This window comes from Anopheles stephensi, chromosome 3 (assembly GCF_013141755.1).
Source record: "Anopheles stephensi strain Indian chromosome 3, UCI_ANSTEP_V1.0, whole genome shotgun sequence".
Lineage (NCBI taxonomy): Eukaryota > Metazoa > Arthropoda > Insecta > Diptera > Culicidae > Anopheles > Anopheles stephensi.
Window position 1 is genome coordinate 16700539 of NC_050203.1, and position 14027 is coordinate 16714565.

The 14027-nt window shown below is 47.3% G+C and overlaps 5 protein-coding genes across 6 annotated transcripts in view; 3 read left to right on the plus strand and 2 right to left on the minus strand.

Annotated features, from left to right (window-relative positions):
• LOC118512678 (probable chitinase 10) overlaps positions 1 to 3434 on the plus strand; it is a 32938-nt gene extending 29504 nt beyond the window's left edge. The window contains exons 6-9 of one of the 2 annotated variants that reach the window (XM_036057461.1): positions 35 to 146; positions 215 to 1185; positions 1262 to 1463; positions 1540 to 2821. In XM_036057461.1, coding sequence (XP_035913354.1) covers positions 35 to 146; positions 215 to 1185; positions 1262 to 1463; positions 1540 to 1751 — 1497 coding nt within the window. In that variant the 3' untranslated portion in view covers positions 1752 to 2821. Of the gene's footprint in view, positions 1 to 34; positions 147 to 214; positions 1186 to 1261; positions 1464 to 1539 lie in introns of both variants that reach the window. The other variant, XM_036057460.1, reaches the window with a different exon arrangement.
• A 1406-nt stretch (positions 3435 to 4840) lies between these two features.
• Positions 4841 to 6824, minus strand: LOC118514606 (extensin-like). The gene is made up of 2 exons (XM_036061602.1): positions 6430 to 6824; positions 4841 to 6358 (listed from the first exon to the last, which is right to left on the minus strand). The coding sequence occupies exons 1-2, from the start codon at positions 6706 to 6708 to the stop codon at positions 4841 to 4843; spliced, it is 1797 nt and encodes a 598-aa protein (XP_035917495.1). The 5' UTR covers positions 6709 to 6824.
• Positions 6825 to 8276: 1452 nt separating this feature from the next.
• LOC118512679 lies at positions 8277 to 9088 on the minus strand. The gene is made up of 2 exons (XM_036057462.1): positions 8593 to 9088; positions 8277 to 8527 (listed from the first exon to the last, which is right to left on the minus strand). The coding sequence occupies exons 1-2, from the start codon at positions 9065 to 9067 to the stop codon at positions 8301 to 8303; spliced, it is 702 nt and encodes a 233-aa protein (XP_035913355.1). The 5' UTR covers positions 9068 to 9088; the 3' UTR covers positions 8277 to 8300.
• An 80-nt stretch (positions 9089 to 9168) lies between these two features.
• LOC118512682 lies at positions 9169 to 9753 on the plus strand. Its single transcript, XM_036057465.1, has 2 exons — positions 9169 to 9444; positions 9514 to 9753. The coding sequence occupies exons 1-2, from the start codon at positions 9231 to 9233 to the stop codon at positions 9732 to 9734; spliced, it is 435 nt and encodes a 144-aa protein (XP_035913358.1). The 5' UTR covers positions 9169 to 9230; the 3' UTR covers positions 9735 to 9753.
• A 2066-nt stretch (positions 9754 to 11819) lies between these two features.
• Positions 11820 to 14019, plus strand: LOC118512680. The gene is made up of 3 exons (XM_036057463.1): positions 11820 to 13112; positions 13174 to 13338; positions 13404 to 14019. The coding sequence occupies exons 1-3, from the start codon at positions 13034 to 13036 to the stop codon at positions 13709 to 13711; spliced, it is 552 nt and encodes a 183-aa protein (XP_035913356.1). The 5' UTR covers positions 11820 to 13033; the 3' UTR covers positions 13712 to 14019.
• Positions 14020 to 14027: the final 8 nt, after the last annotated feature.

Below are 14027 nucleotides of genomic sequence, written 5' to 3' on the forward strand. Positions count from 1 at the left end.
TCCTCAACTTTACTAATCCAAATCCAAATTATAGGAAGTCGAAAAGCCCGCTCCGATCAAGATCTCCGTCGCGGAGGTACTCGCAAAGGTCCAGAAGCCACAGAAGAAGATCATCAAGCAGGGACTTGCCACGGTGGAGAAAAACTGTAAGTATCCTCTCCAGCTTCAAGGCGCAATTCTTCAATTACTTATTTCTGCCTCTTCACCCACACAGCACGACCAGCCCAAGTGTTCTGCTACTTGACGAGCTGGTCAGTGAAGCGCCCCGGTGCCGGAAAGTTCGAACCGAAGGACGTTGACGCGACCCTCTGCACCCACATCGTGTACGCGTTTGCCACACTCAAGGACCACAAGCTAACGGAAGCGAACGAGAACGACCCGGACATGTACGATGAGGTGATCGCACTGCGCGAGAAGAACCCCGACCTCCAGATCCTGCTCGCCATCGGTGGCTGGGCGTTCGGTTCTACCCCCTTCAAAGAGCTCACCTCCAACGTGTTCCGCATGAACCAGTTCGTGTACGAAGCGATCGAGTTCCTGCGCGAGTACCAGTTCAACGGGCTCGATGTCGACTGGGAGTATCCGCGTGGTGCGGACGATCGCAAAGCTTACGTTGATCTGCTCCGTGAGCTGCGTGTTGCGTTCGAAGGTGAGGCGAAGACATCGGGACAACCCCGTCTGCTGCTGACTGCTGCCGTCCCTGCATCCTTCGAAGCGATCGCCGCTGGATACGACGTACCGGAGATCTCCAAATATCTTGACTTCATCAACGTCATGACGTACGACTTCCACGGACAGTGGGAACGGCAGGTTGGACACAACTCGCCCCTGTTCCCGCTAGACTCAGCCTCCAACTATCAGAAGAAGCTCACCGTGGACTATAGTGCGCGCGAATGGGTGAAGCAGGGTGCACCGAAGGAAAAGCTGCTGATCGGTATGCCCACGTACGGTCGCTCGTTTACGCTCGTCAACCAGACGCAGTTCGACATCGGTGCACCGGCGTCCGGTGGTGGTTTGCCCGGCAAGTTCACCAACGAGGCCGGTTTTCTGAGTTACTACGAAATTTGTGCGTTCCTCGGTGTGGACAATACGACGCTCGTGTGGGATTCGGAGCAACAGGTGCCATTCGCTTACCGTAAGGATCAGTGGGTCGGTTTCGATGATGAGCGATCGCTGAAGACGAAGGTAAGGAGGAGGAGCAGAAAGGGGGGAATAAGAAGGCCACAACCATGAGCGCTACATGATATTTCTCTCGTTGCAGATGGAATGGCTTAAGGAGGAAGGATTCGGTGGTATTATGGTGTGGTCGATCGATATGGATGATTTCTCGGGTCGCTGCGGAAGCGGCAAATACCCACTGCTGAACGTACTGACCAGCGAGCTGAAGGACTACAAGGTGCAGCTGGAGTACGATGGCCCGTACGAGTCCTATGGACCACGTGGTGCCTATACGACCAAGGATCGTAAGTACTGCTGTGCTGATAGCTTCCGAACTCCGGCTTAACATCTTCTCAACGTTTTTTTTTTCTCGCCCACCAGCCAACGAAGTGACCTGCGCCGAGGAGGACGGTCACATTAGCTACCATCCGGATAAGGCCGACTGTACGCACTACTTCATGTGCGAGGGCGAACGCAAACATCACATGCCATGCCCGGCCAACCTGGTCTTCAACCCGAACGAGAACGTGTGCGATTGGCCCGAAAACGTGGAAGGATGTCAGCATCACACGCAAGCACCGGCGGCCAAGTAGACGAAGCCCGGCGTCGTCGGGGTTGCTTTGGGGGTTGCCCCATTCCTGTGGGTTAGAAAAAAGCGGTACCAGTGTATTCCGCAAGGCGACAATCGTGAGCCATTCCGCAATCGGTCATCTACATGCGTCCTGTTTCCCGTGTTTCCGTGGTCCAATCTTACTGCCGTTTCGATTAAGCGTATTGATTTAAAAGAAGAACAAAATACTCCACACTGCCCGTACACTGCCCGGTGTGCTCTACTTGATCGTCACACGAAATATGGCGCAGAAAGTGTGACTCGCGACGCCTTGGAGCCACTGAACTTGTAAATATATTCTATATCGTATGCCACACGTCCCTTTTTACACTTGACGCACTTTCGCGCGAAGATTTAAACAGATGCAAGTCCAACAACTTTTCCTTAAAACAAAATACCACTCGATGAATTCTTTTATCCTTCGCCCATCACAGTTTGCGAGAAGCTACGCCCAGAAGTGCATCATTTATTTATATCAAACCCTATACTAAATTCCTTTTCTGCTACAACAACAAGCCCCCGGTTGGCGGTTAGTCTGGCGGCTGTCAATGACTTTCAAACCGGCAAAGGGATCGGATGAGTATGTTTGTGAGGCCCTCCCCTCAACTCTTAACTTTGCTCTTGTTCTAAACATTTAAACGCGATGCTATTTATGAAAAAAGAGATAAAGCTTAAAACGGTAGCACAGAACCGCGGCTGAAGAACAGACGTCGTGCATCATCCAACCAGTAGGCGGGAGCCACCCAATCGGCCAGCCATGTTCACGCACATAGTTTCAAACCAAGTCCGTTACAGTTGACGACACCTCCGATGTTTGTTTGCTTGTTTTTTGTTGGTTTTTTTTTTAAACACCAGTAATATCTGTAAATGTCGTCGTTTTTTTTTGATAGATGTATAAAAACTGTGATAATTAAGTGTATATAACGAAGAATAAAAAACATGGAGCCAGCGAAAGCTACGTCAGCGCTCGACGGGGTGGGGTAAAGTATGAATGAAACAGGAAAGGTGATTGGGAACGAGAAGGATAAAAAGAAAGCAGAGATAATGGAAGAAAGAAGGATAAAAAGCGCCTTAATAACAACACAAAGAGCGGAAGAAAGAACGAAAAAAAACAAGCAATAAAACAACAAACAAACGGCAAACATTTAGGGAAGAATCAAGAACAAAAAAAACTTAGGAACAGAACAAACACATATCAAACAAACACAGCAACAAACCTGAACAACACTCGTGCACAAGGAAACCAGCGATGAAGCGATGTTTACCGTACGAAACGGGGGAAGAAAAGCAGGAACTGTTTAAGCTAAAACAGATTTAGCTCATTTTCTGTTTATGAGAAGATGACTCCATACAGGACAAGCAAGCTGCATAGGGAGTAGCAAGGAATGAAACAATGCGAAACGGAGACGCACCATCGCTCCTCATCATCACGGCACGGAACGGAAAGACGTCAGCTTCAAGGACTCTTCCCGGTGCTGGCAATGAGTTCGAAAAGTGTCCGCATACGGGAGGCGTAGTTTCCGTTCCGCGTGGAAGCGATCGAGAGAGTGAGAGCAAGGATCGGCAGAAGAAGAGCAAGATCAGCAGCGACAATACTTTATTTTTAATGTAAAAAAATATGTTAAATGTACTTTTTTGATGAATAAATCACTTACTAGTATAAAAAGGGGAGAGTTTTTCACTGAGATAAATACAGCGACTTTCGGACATTCGGATTTTGTGGAGGCTACTGCGGAGGCCTCAGGTACAATAAATCATACAGTGTCCTGATGCAGAAGGCCACCTAGGAAAATATCTCAAGTAAGAGTACCGTCGGGCCGGTCTGGTGGCCGAGGCGATAACGGCGCCCGTCTTCACACGGCAGGACCGGGGTTCAAATCCCATCCAGACCGCCTCCCCGTACGCAGGGGTAACTACCTTGCTAGGGGTAAAATCAAGTCACAGAAAGCCAAAAAACATGGCAGGCCGAGACCTCTCGAGGTTGTGGTGCCAAGGTAGAAGAAGAAGACGAGTACCGTCGTCTACTTATCGCTTGGTTCTTCCTGGCGCTGATGATATTCCAATCTCCTTCCAAAGCCAATCCAAAACCTTCCACGGCTCATCAAACCATGTCACCGGTTGAAAACTATATTACGACTTGGTTCATCAAGGCTAACGGCTTGGTTTTGCTCAGCATCATAGTTCTGAAGTTTCAGAGTCGTATATCCCTTGGAGATCTCTTCTCATCTTTCTTCGGGCCTCTCTTTTGCTAGACATGAACTTCACCATGGATATGTCCATACAAGGTTTCGCATGGAGTGGAGAACTCCTCCTGTTATCAGTGTCCATGAACGTATCTTAACATAAAAGTTATTGCGGCCGTGGACTTTGACTTATGTAAGTATTTGTCTCCTGCCGAATAGTCTTCCATCAATTATCTTCAATCCTCTGGAGCAGAGGAGGGTTTAACAGTACTAAGCGTCTGCTGGGAGCTTAGAGCTCATAAGGGGCCTCGAACGCTCAAAGATCTTCCTCCCGGTCAATAATATCGAAGTGATAAGGGCACCCAAATTCCAATCCGCCATTGCTCTCCAGGTCCTCATGATAGTTTTAGTTATTGCCCTGTAGAGTCCCCTACGTTCAGATAGTCTAGATGCTTGGCCATCCATTTCCATGCGTCAAATAAACATTTGCACTATCCTATGCACCCAAACTGTATCTAAAGACGTGACTGAAGTTTTTCAACTTCTTCTCCTTCCTCTTCCTTGGCACTATAACCTTGAAAGTTATCTGCCTCCCATTTATGGCTTTCTGTGATTTGGTTTTACCCGAAGCAAAGTAGTCAGCTCTACGTACGGGGAGGCGGTCTGGATGGGATTTGAACCCCGGTCCTACCGTGTGAAAACCGACTCCGTTATCGCCTCGGCCACCGGAACGCCCCAGTTATTCAACTTCAGCGGCATAAATTAAATTTAAAACTAAGAGCAATTAAAAATATGTTTCTGTTCACAATTATTTATATTACGCCTCATCATTGTCTTAAGCTTACACAACATTCAACAATTACTAATTATATTAACCTAACCAGTCTTCTCAGTAATTTCTCCTACTATGCTGCGCACTGCTACGACTAGACGCTGCTCGATAGTGACTCTGCCCGGCAGCACTTCGACCATACCCCGCCGGCGCGGACGGTTCCCAGTGCGTTGGCTGGAACTCCTCGAACCCGAACGAGCTCATGCTACCGGTTTCCTTCGCCAGCAAATAGTGTGGCGGTGGTGTCGGCTGTGGATAGAGCGCTTCTTCCGAGTTTTGCTCAAACAGGACCGGTCCGTTCTCGGCCTGCGGGAATTCGACCGGTATGGCAGGCGGTGGCACAGGTGGAATAAATGCATCCGGTAGCGGTGTTGGTACAGGATACATCTCATAGTTCTTTTCCGGCGGACCGAACGATTCGAACAGTACCGGGCCAACCTCGGCCGTTGGTGGTTCAAACTCATCGCGCAGAGGGCGCGGTGTTGGCTGGAACGGGGGTGTCATGTGCTTTCGGGCCGTATCGGCCTCCTTAATCTGCCGCGAAACGATCTGATTGTAGATGAAAATGTCAGTCGGTGAGCGAGGCGGATATTCGGGCCAGTCCTCTATTTCGTTGTCCGACAGTGGATGCACACCGTGCCCGTCGGGGTAGTATTCCCGGCTATCGCCGCGACTGTCATCATACGTACTATACTCAACAGGCTCATCGTAAGCGGGATAGTGTTTCGAGTTTTCGTATTGTGCGTGAGGGTGAGGGTGACTGGAGGGATAGGATGGGTCGTACGAGGAGGAGGAGTACGAACGGTAGGATGATGGTGGTGGTGGTGGTGGTGGTGGAGGTAGATGATAGCTGGGTGGAGGATGATAGTAGTTGAAATCGTAGCTATCAAACGGGCAGCTTGAGTAGCTGCTCGGTTTGGCGAAGCTTCGGGATGATTCGTGGCGTCTCGGTGGTGGATCCACGGTGATCATGGGTGGGGATGGTCGTGAAAAGTGGGATGACGGTGGTGGTGGTGGAGGGGGTGAAAATTTGTGAGCCTTAGGAGGTTCCTGTGGAAGCTTCTTCGGTCCAATCGGAGCTCCATCGTACAGATTCGGTGGAGGAGTTAAAGGACGTTCCGGGAAGGGCGTCACTGGTGGCGATTCCGGTTCTGGTTGTGGTGGTGGTGGTGGTGGTGGAGGTTGAGGTGCAGAAGGTTTTTGTGGGGGAGCTGGTGGTTGGTCATCTTGTGGAGCATGCATCGGTTCTGGCATTGGCTCCGGTCTTGGACCCGAAGATGGTGGTTCAGCTGATTTCCCTCTAGGCTCTGACGGGTACGGCGGAGGATAGGCAGGTGCATAGTGCGGTGGAGGCGGCTGATGATGTTGCTGCTGGTGGAAAGGCTTCCGGATGGGATGCTTTTTGCCAAGCTTTTGACGATTCGTCCATACGGAAACATCCATCGGTGCGTGAGCAGGGTTCATCGGGAGCTTATCGGGCCTTGCCGCACGGTATCCCTCATGCTCCTCGTAACCTCCGTAGTGTCCTTCGTCTTCGTGACCCCCGTGACAGGATGATTCGGGAATCTTTCCTTTCTAAAACGAAGAAACCAATAGAAAAGTTAAAACAGGCCCAAAGAGATGTAGAAAGAAAAGCTCATACTTACAATCACAACGTGGAACTTCATGTGCTTGTCGTGGAACTTTTTGTGCTTTTTGTGCTTGTGTTTCTTCTCCTTGTGCTTTTTGTCCTTGCAGCATATCAGGTGCTTTCCTCCGTGTCCATGGCCCTCATCATCATACCCGTACCCTTCACCGTCATGATAGCCATCGTAGCCCTCAGCATCATGCCCATGATGTTTCTCGTAGCACGACATCGAATGACATCCCCGTGGCTCTCGGACGTAGTCTTCCTCCGGCCCGTTGAAGTCACATTGGACATCCATCTGTTCGCATAGCCGCTGCACTTGTGTGGTGCAATTTTTTCCTAAATAAACCAACAATTTAATATAAAACCTCTTTTGCGTCTTGAAGTTGCAAAGCTTACCTCCTTCGCTATCGGGCGAAAAGTCACAGCTGCACTGGCACAAGCTCTCGCTCACCAACGTCCCCCGGCAACTGCACTCCCCACAAAGACTCTGGCAAAGATCTTCCGGACTGAACGAACCATGCTCGCTCAGCTCCAGAAACTCACCCACCACCGTACTCTCGCCCACTGCGGCACCCTGACAACTGGGCCCTGCCAGCAGCAGGCATCCCACCAAAAGACACCAAAAGACCAACTTCATGGTACGGTTCTGATAAGCCCGAAAGCCCGACCGCCCGTATTTAACGAGAATCGGACCGTTGGACCGTCACCGGATTCAATTACTGCACATCTGCAGACCTCATCTTCGGCCTTGCCCCAATGTTTTTGGAGCGGTTGTTACAACCGGCGCCGGCTCCTGTGCTCAGCTGCGTCAGCGTTAGACGTCTGGCATGCGCTGACCACTGCATTTCGCCGGTACATGACCCTTGGTGGTGTGTGTCCACCCCGGGGTGTGCGTTCTGCATGGGTAAACAATGTGGCGCTTCTAAAATGCTCGCCGGAAAAGCTTGTGTTTTGAGCGTACAAGAAAAACAAACACTGTGGATAAAACTGGTAGCGACAGAACGCAGCATTCCAACGTGGGGTGGAAAGTCACGCATTGATGGGGGATTATCACGACAGGGTTGATAAAGTGGTAGAATCAATGGTTAACCACGAATGGCAGCTGTTAAAGACTTTCGGAAGCATTCAGGACTTGTATTAACAATTTTCCATCATGATCTCAAGATGGTTTGACAAAAGCACACTCTTTTTGCTCTTTTATAAGCTAATCGTTGTAATCATTTAATACATAAATAAAAAATAAATCGTAAAGTTCAAGCCCTTTCTACGGACATAGGCAGGACAGATTTCCTCTCATGTTTAAACCAGTTTATCATTTTATGGATTGGTTGAATGTGAAGTAGTGTCCAGTTTTTGTTTCACACACGTTTTATGCCTTGTGATATATAAACTTATATCAACCTATACTTACACTGGAAAAAAAATAGCACGGCTTATTAGAAAGCTTATTTTTTATTGTTTTATTTTTCGAAGGTAAGCATTCATGCTCTGGAACAAAGCAAATAATTTTTATAATTAATTTTCATTATGAATTATGCGTTGAATACAACAGAGTTTTTTTTTTAAGTACTTTTTCTTCTTCCTAGGCACTACAACCTCGAGAAGGTCGCGGCCTGCCATTTCTGGCTTTCTATGACTTAAATTTACCCGTAGTAAAGTAGTCAGCCCTACTTACTAAACGGAAGGCAGTCTGGATGGGATTTGAACTCCAATCCTGCCCTGTGAAGAACGGTGTCGTTATCGCCTCGGCCACCGGACCGCCCCTTGTTTTTTTACTAGCACAATAATATTATTTGACTCATTTTAAACATAATAAAAACGCATCAATATACCTTTAATTAAAAAAAAATTAAAACAAATAAAATTAACAAAAAAACATTTAACATATCACTGATTATATTTATTTAATTTGCTTTCTTTTCCAATCCGCGGCCGAAACTCATTTCGCTTCGTGTTCCACGCTGCAGATGCTCCACGACCCATACGAGCCCTCAGTGCTGCCACTTTCCGTATGTCACGTGCAAATCGGCCTCCGGTACGCGTCAGTATCAGAATGTCGTTGTCAATTCCAGCTTTCAGCTCATTTTTCCGTATTGCAGACAGACAATTTGTTGCTGCATGGCACATAGAGATGTCATAAAACGATCCTAGCTTTAAAAGTGTCCTTATGATTACTTACTCTCCTTGTCGTCGTTGGCGCAGGAACAGATACACTTTTCGCCCAGATATATTCCTTTACAGCCACAATGTTCACAGGCGGCCTCACACGGTACACCCCGTACGAACTGATTGCCGTGCAGTTGAAGACCATCCAACGAGCGATGGAACATCGATCGATCCGTCTCGACAATTGTCCGAGCCACCACGAATTCGCCCAAGAGGAAGATGGTGACAGCACAGTGCAGCAGTATGATTCCCCATCGATTGAACGCCATGATCGTAGTGTATGACTTGTGATCCGATAAGCAGACCCACAACAAATGTACGCGCGTCACCCATTCTCCAGAGGCTTTATTGGGACTTCGTCCAAAGGTCGAGTCCCAACCGGGGACTTGGTCCATTCCAAGGAAACTTTTGCTTTCCCAAAACAACACTGCTCTTGTTTGTTTTTTGTTTCTAGCTGACACTAAAACCCCGCTCCGGCCACATTCCATTCGGCAGGCAGTGTCAGCATAATGGTTCTGAGGCTACTAGCATCGAGCGCCGGATGGCGCCAGGTATAATATAAATCATCACCCTGTACGGCGTCAACGAAGAATTCTTAGCCCGACTAGCACCGGCAGAACTTCAGCCGCAACATTCGAAACCACCACGGCCATGGGTCAACGGGTTGTCACATCACTGGCGGTGGCGTTGGGACTCTTAGCCTTTGCCCTTCCGATCACCGCTTACGAGCTCACCCTCGAAGACGAGCTGGAAACGGGCATCAAGGATTGGTCGTGCAAATCGTACTGCAACAACTGCAACTGTACGGCCGCCTTTGTCCCGGAGGAGAACCTCTGCCTTTGCTACTGTCCCAATCCAGCAGAAAGTTAGTCTATATGGTGCTTGTTTCATTTTCTGTGAGCTGTTTCTATCTGCTTTGCTGTCTGTTCCACAGAATCACGCTGCTTCCAGTTCGTGCGTGAAACGAACAACATTCTGGGCATCGAGTATGACCTGAAGGTGCTGGATGCGGCCGCCACCCGTATCGTGATGCCAGTGCAGCGTACCAAGCGAGACACACCGAGGAAACGTCGGCTCGAAAGACGTAAGGAACGGATACAAAATCGACGCACTAACCGGAATGCTCGTAAACGACGGGTAAGGGTTGAGATATGATTTTGGACGTGTAGGAACACACTTCATTTCGTTCTCTGATTCGATCTATTTCACAGGTCACAACACAGCCGCCTGCCGCCACGTAAGACACGGCTTAGTTCTTTACACACGAGAATACTCTAATTAAGGCATATAATTTGTATATTTTTACTGTGAAATAAAGCAAAGTTGCATATTATGTTGCAACAAACTGGTGTGGGAAATTGTAATTCTCGGACTTTTTTGTATTTTATCCATAATATGATCTCGAACAAAAAAAGGGAACATAAAATTTAAAAATAGAACAACATAATTTATAATTTAGATACCTTACGAATACGCAAAAAATAAAGAAAAATTGATTTGAAAAAACAAATAAGAAAAAAAAACTAAAATCAAGTTTTAAAAAGCTAAATAATATAAAGAAGATATAAAAGTGACAGTAAAAACTACATAAATCCAAAACATGAATAATCCATATGACACAAAGCACTTAAAGATTGATATGAAAAGCACACAAGATGGAGTAAATAAAGCAGATTGATCAACAGAAATGAGAAAGTGAGTGGAATACTTAAACTCTTTTCTTACCCTCAATTTATTGTTCTTAGTTGAGGCTACAATCTTTTCCAGCCACCGAGGTTTTCCAAGCCGAGTTCAGTATTTGTGGTTCTAAAACCTCAAGACGTCTTGGCCTGCAATTGCTGGTTCAACTAAGTTGAGCATTACTCATGATTCTGGAGATGGTATGGACGGGATTTGATCCTTGACGCTGGCGTGTTAGAGTAGGTCTCCGCTATAGTCTCTGCCTCCAGATCGCTCGAGGCATTGGCCGATCCCTCAAGCAAACAAGGATCACCTAAATGAACAGTATGAACCCGAATTGTTAAATCGTTTCTATCACTTCTTCTACTTCCAAAATGTTTGCATAAAAATTGAAATTTATCTATAAAAGCAATCAAACAAATTAGCCATAAATTTCAGTGCCTACAATAGGTCTAGATTATTATTTTTACCATAAAAATCCATGACTGTCACTCACGGTCTTTGCCCCATGCTAAAAAACTCACACATAAGCCAACCACCAGAAAGCGTACCAACCATTTAGCTTCCTACGTCAACCCCCAAACTCAGGTGACTGAGCTCACCGGCAAGCGACGCATGCAGTAACGCAACAACAATCGCGCCACCCCAAAAAACAACATCGGATGCATGTGTTGTTTGCTCAAAACAACAACCAGCGGGCAGGATTTGCTGTTTATGTCCTGCTCGTAAACATACAGCCCTGTCCACCATTTCCAGCAAAGTTCAACACAGCAACCTTCACGGACCTAGCTCTTCTGCATGGACCACCCGTTTGCCTGTTGTTTCTTTAAAGCCTAGACCAACCAGCGCTCCCGGGTAAAACGGAGTAAATGTGCCTCTTTCAGCAGAACCGACTCCATTTCACTGCTGGAGCCGGAACTGAACCAGTCAGCAGTATAGCCGAACGTCAGCAGCTTGCACAGTTTCACTAAGCAGCAGCCATGTGGTCGGACTTTGGGAGAAAGTGCCTGTTGGCTTTCTCCGTCGGTAAGTAAGGGGACAGGAAGCATCTTGCAGTCAGCAAAGTTTTCAAGGAGACTTGTCTTTAGCACTGATCATCTGCAGTGCCCAGGCCGGTGATCCCGAACCGGTGGATGAAACAAACTGCAACATTAAACCACGCATCATAAGCTGTGATAAGAATAGTGAGTAGTAGCTCGATGCAGCGGTCTACCGGAGCATCCTACTCTAATCGACGATCGGTTTATCGTTCCAGAGCTCAAGTACAGCGTGGTGGTGAACGATCCCGATGGTGATCAGATCGTGTTCAATCACAGCATCGAGCGGATACCGGCCACCAAACCGACGCGCCGGACACGCACCCGCCGGCCCGGTATGAATCGCGTCGAACGGGTAGGTGTTTTCCGTACTCTGCTGAGGGAAAAAGCGGCCGCCTTGAAGGAGAAGATGGCACTGTTGATTGCCAAGCGGCGTGCCAAGTTGAGGCGAGAGCGTAAGCGTATCCAGAACCGACCTGCCGCTCGATAAACGATGTGAGGCAGAGGGTAAAGGAGCGTTGAGCAGCATAAATGTTAAGTTTCTAACCACTCCAGGAATCACTTATTTAAACACACAAGCACACACTTTTAGCGAGGTCTGATGAGTTTGTCTAATAATTTCTTTCCAATAAAAAAAATCAGTCAGAGAAGATAGTACCCATAAGATAGTAAAAGTTCCCTGGGCGAGTCTCAGCTCTGGTCAGAACAAGGTGAAGTTTGTTCGTATGCCGGGTTTTGTGGGTTTTATTTTTTTAATATCTAATAAATCTGAAAGACTTTTAAAACAATTACAAACTTTTTTCAATAAAGAACTTGTTTTAATCCTCTTATTTGTTCAAGCTCAAGGAATTTTTTTTTTCGTTCCATCTTTATGAGAAATTTTGTCGATCACCTACATATAGAAGGATGTACTTAATGTGATACCAAACAACCTGGTTCTTGGTAGCCAGTTGATCCACAAGTTACGGACAGTGGATTTATGAGAAATGCGCTGGAGATGTCTGGTAGAATTGGCTATTCAACCTCAAGAGGTCTTAATCTACTGTGTCTCTGACTTCCCTAACTTGAGTTACCCTTAGTTGGTTAGTAAATCCTGCCTCCGAGATAGCGGTCCTGATATAGATCTCTATGTGTGCTGATGCAACTGGCACCGCAACCAGCTAGATCACCGTGAAGGCCCTTAATGTCTTCAAAAGTATGACCTTTATGACATCCATAACTGACTTTATTGTTGTCTTCAAATTCAGCAATACAAGATTTAAAGAACGACTTGTCGTATCACGTGCAAACGGTAAGTAAGCTATCAATGGGCCCCCAAAAGTGTCCCATATATCATCCGTTTCCAATTGGAGAAGCTAGTACAGAGAGCGTGGTTGTCGTTCTGAAAACTCCGTTAGCTCACGTCACTCCGTCACACCGTGGAATGTTGAACAAGCAGTAAGAACAATCGTTCCCCAACGGTCCGAGTGAGTCAGGTTAAAGCGGATAGTGTCATTCTGTGCCACAACCTTGATAATTTGCTCGCGGTGGAAATTGCTATGCTCACCTAGAGTGCGAAGGTTTTGAGGTGTCCAAAACAAACAGTTTTGTTTGACTTACCCTGCTTGTCGGTAAGTCTAAATATGCCGACCAGCGGACGGTGATAAGTTCCGCGAACCAAAACAGTGGTGGTCACCAAGCGTGAGGAAATTCCAGTTCCAGCTGGTCATTTAGTCTACAGCCCACCGAGAGATCACAATGCAGCAACGGGGACAGCGATGGTTTCTAGTGCTAGCGGGAACGGCCGTGCTTCTTCTGGTGTCGGTCCACGTGGACGGTAAGTACGGGCGCTAGCACGGTCACGAATTCAAAGCCACTAAACTTTCGCCGAATTTCAGAGGTTCAACCGGCTTCAATTTATGCGCCCGATTTCAACGACAGCAGTGACCACTTCCTTGATCAGCAGCGATCGTGCCGTGATCTGTGCAGCTTCTGCCCAACCTGCAATGGGTTCTACTGTGGTGAGGAGTGTATCTGCGAATGCAGCCAGGATCCGACCGAACGTAAGGACCTAATTGCCCATGGTTAAGGGACATGTTCTTAATCGCTTCTCCACCTTTCCACCCAGACGCCAAATGTATCGACCTGATTAAGGCCAACAGTGAAAAGCTGGGCCTCGTGTACGATCTCTTCATTCAACTGCCACAGAAACGTTCCTCCCGTACACGATTCGGCCGGCGTGCCAAAACGCCCGTAGGATTTCATAAGATTCTGTTCTCCAACTTTGCCATCAAACGGGTCGCGGTTTCGGATGCGCCGGAACAGCTCGGCAGAACAGTGATGGAAACCGAAACGAGTGATGCTACGCTGCCTGTGACGCGACCTACGACGGTCAAGGATTGGACGGAGGAGTCTGAAGTTATGAACCTAACATAAGGAACATGCAGGATACAGTTTTCTTGTTGCGAGAAGGTTTTCTAGTTTTACGGTTTGATATACTCCCTAGTGTTTAGATTAATAGTTACGGTTAAGGAATAAAAGTTGAACAGTTACATGGGATTTTGTAACTCAGAAGAACGTACTGTTTTTTGTTTTTAATTTTAGAACTCATGATGACAAAGTAAAACTCTACGTAAAAAACATTTTAAAGCTAGCCGCCATTACCAGCACCGGTGTTAAGCAAGCACGTGCTCCGCAAGAACTAAACTCTCCTTCTGAAACATATATTCTCAACTAACGATTCATTCCAGCC

Bases quoted from the DNA above. Each gene is read 5' to 3' on its own strand.
- LOC118512682 (XM_036057465.1), top strand. From the start codon at position 9,231: ATGGGTCAACGGGTTGTCACATCACTGGCGGTGGCGTTGGGACTCTTA. The intron at 9,445-9,513 runs GTTAGTCTATAT...TCTGTTCCACAG, and splicing joins CTGTCCCAATCCAGCAGAAA to AATCACGCTGCTTCCAGTTC.
- LOC118512679 (XM_036057462.1), bottom strand. From the start codon at position 9,067: ATGGAATGTGGCCGGAGCGGGGTTTTAGTGTCAGCTAGAAACAAAAAA. The intron at 8,528-8,592 runs GTAAGTAATCAT...TGTGCCATGCAG, and splicing joins CGCCAACGACGACAAGGAGA to CAACAAATTGTCTGTCTGCA.
- LOC118512680 (XM_036057463.1), top strand. From the start codon at position 13,034: ATGCAGCAACGGGGACAGCGATGGTTTCTAGTGCTAGCGGGAACGGCC. The intron at 13,113-13,173 runs GTAAGTACGGGC...GCCGAATTTCAG, and splicing joins GGTGTCGGTCCACGTGGACG to AGGTTCAACCGGCTTCAATT. The intron at 13,339-13,403 runs GTAAGGACCTAA...CTTTCCACCCAG, and splicing joins CAGCCAGGATCCGACCGAAC to ACGCCAAATGTATCGACCTG.
- LOC118514606 (XM_036061602.1), bottom strand. From the start codon at position 6,708: ATGGATGTCCAATGTGACTTCAACGGGCCGGAGGAAGACTACGTCCGA. The intron at 6,359-6,429 runs GTAAGTATGAGC...TCTTCGTTTTAG, and splicing joins TGAAGTTCCACGTTGTGATT to AAAGGAAAGATTCCCGAATC.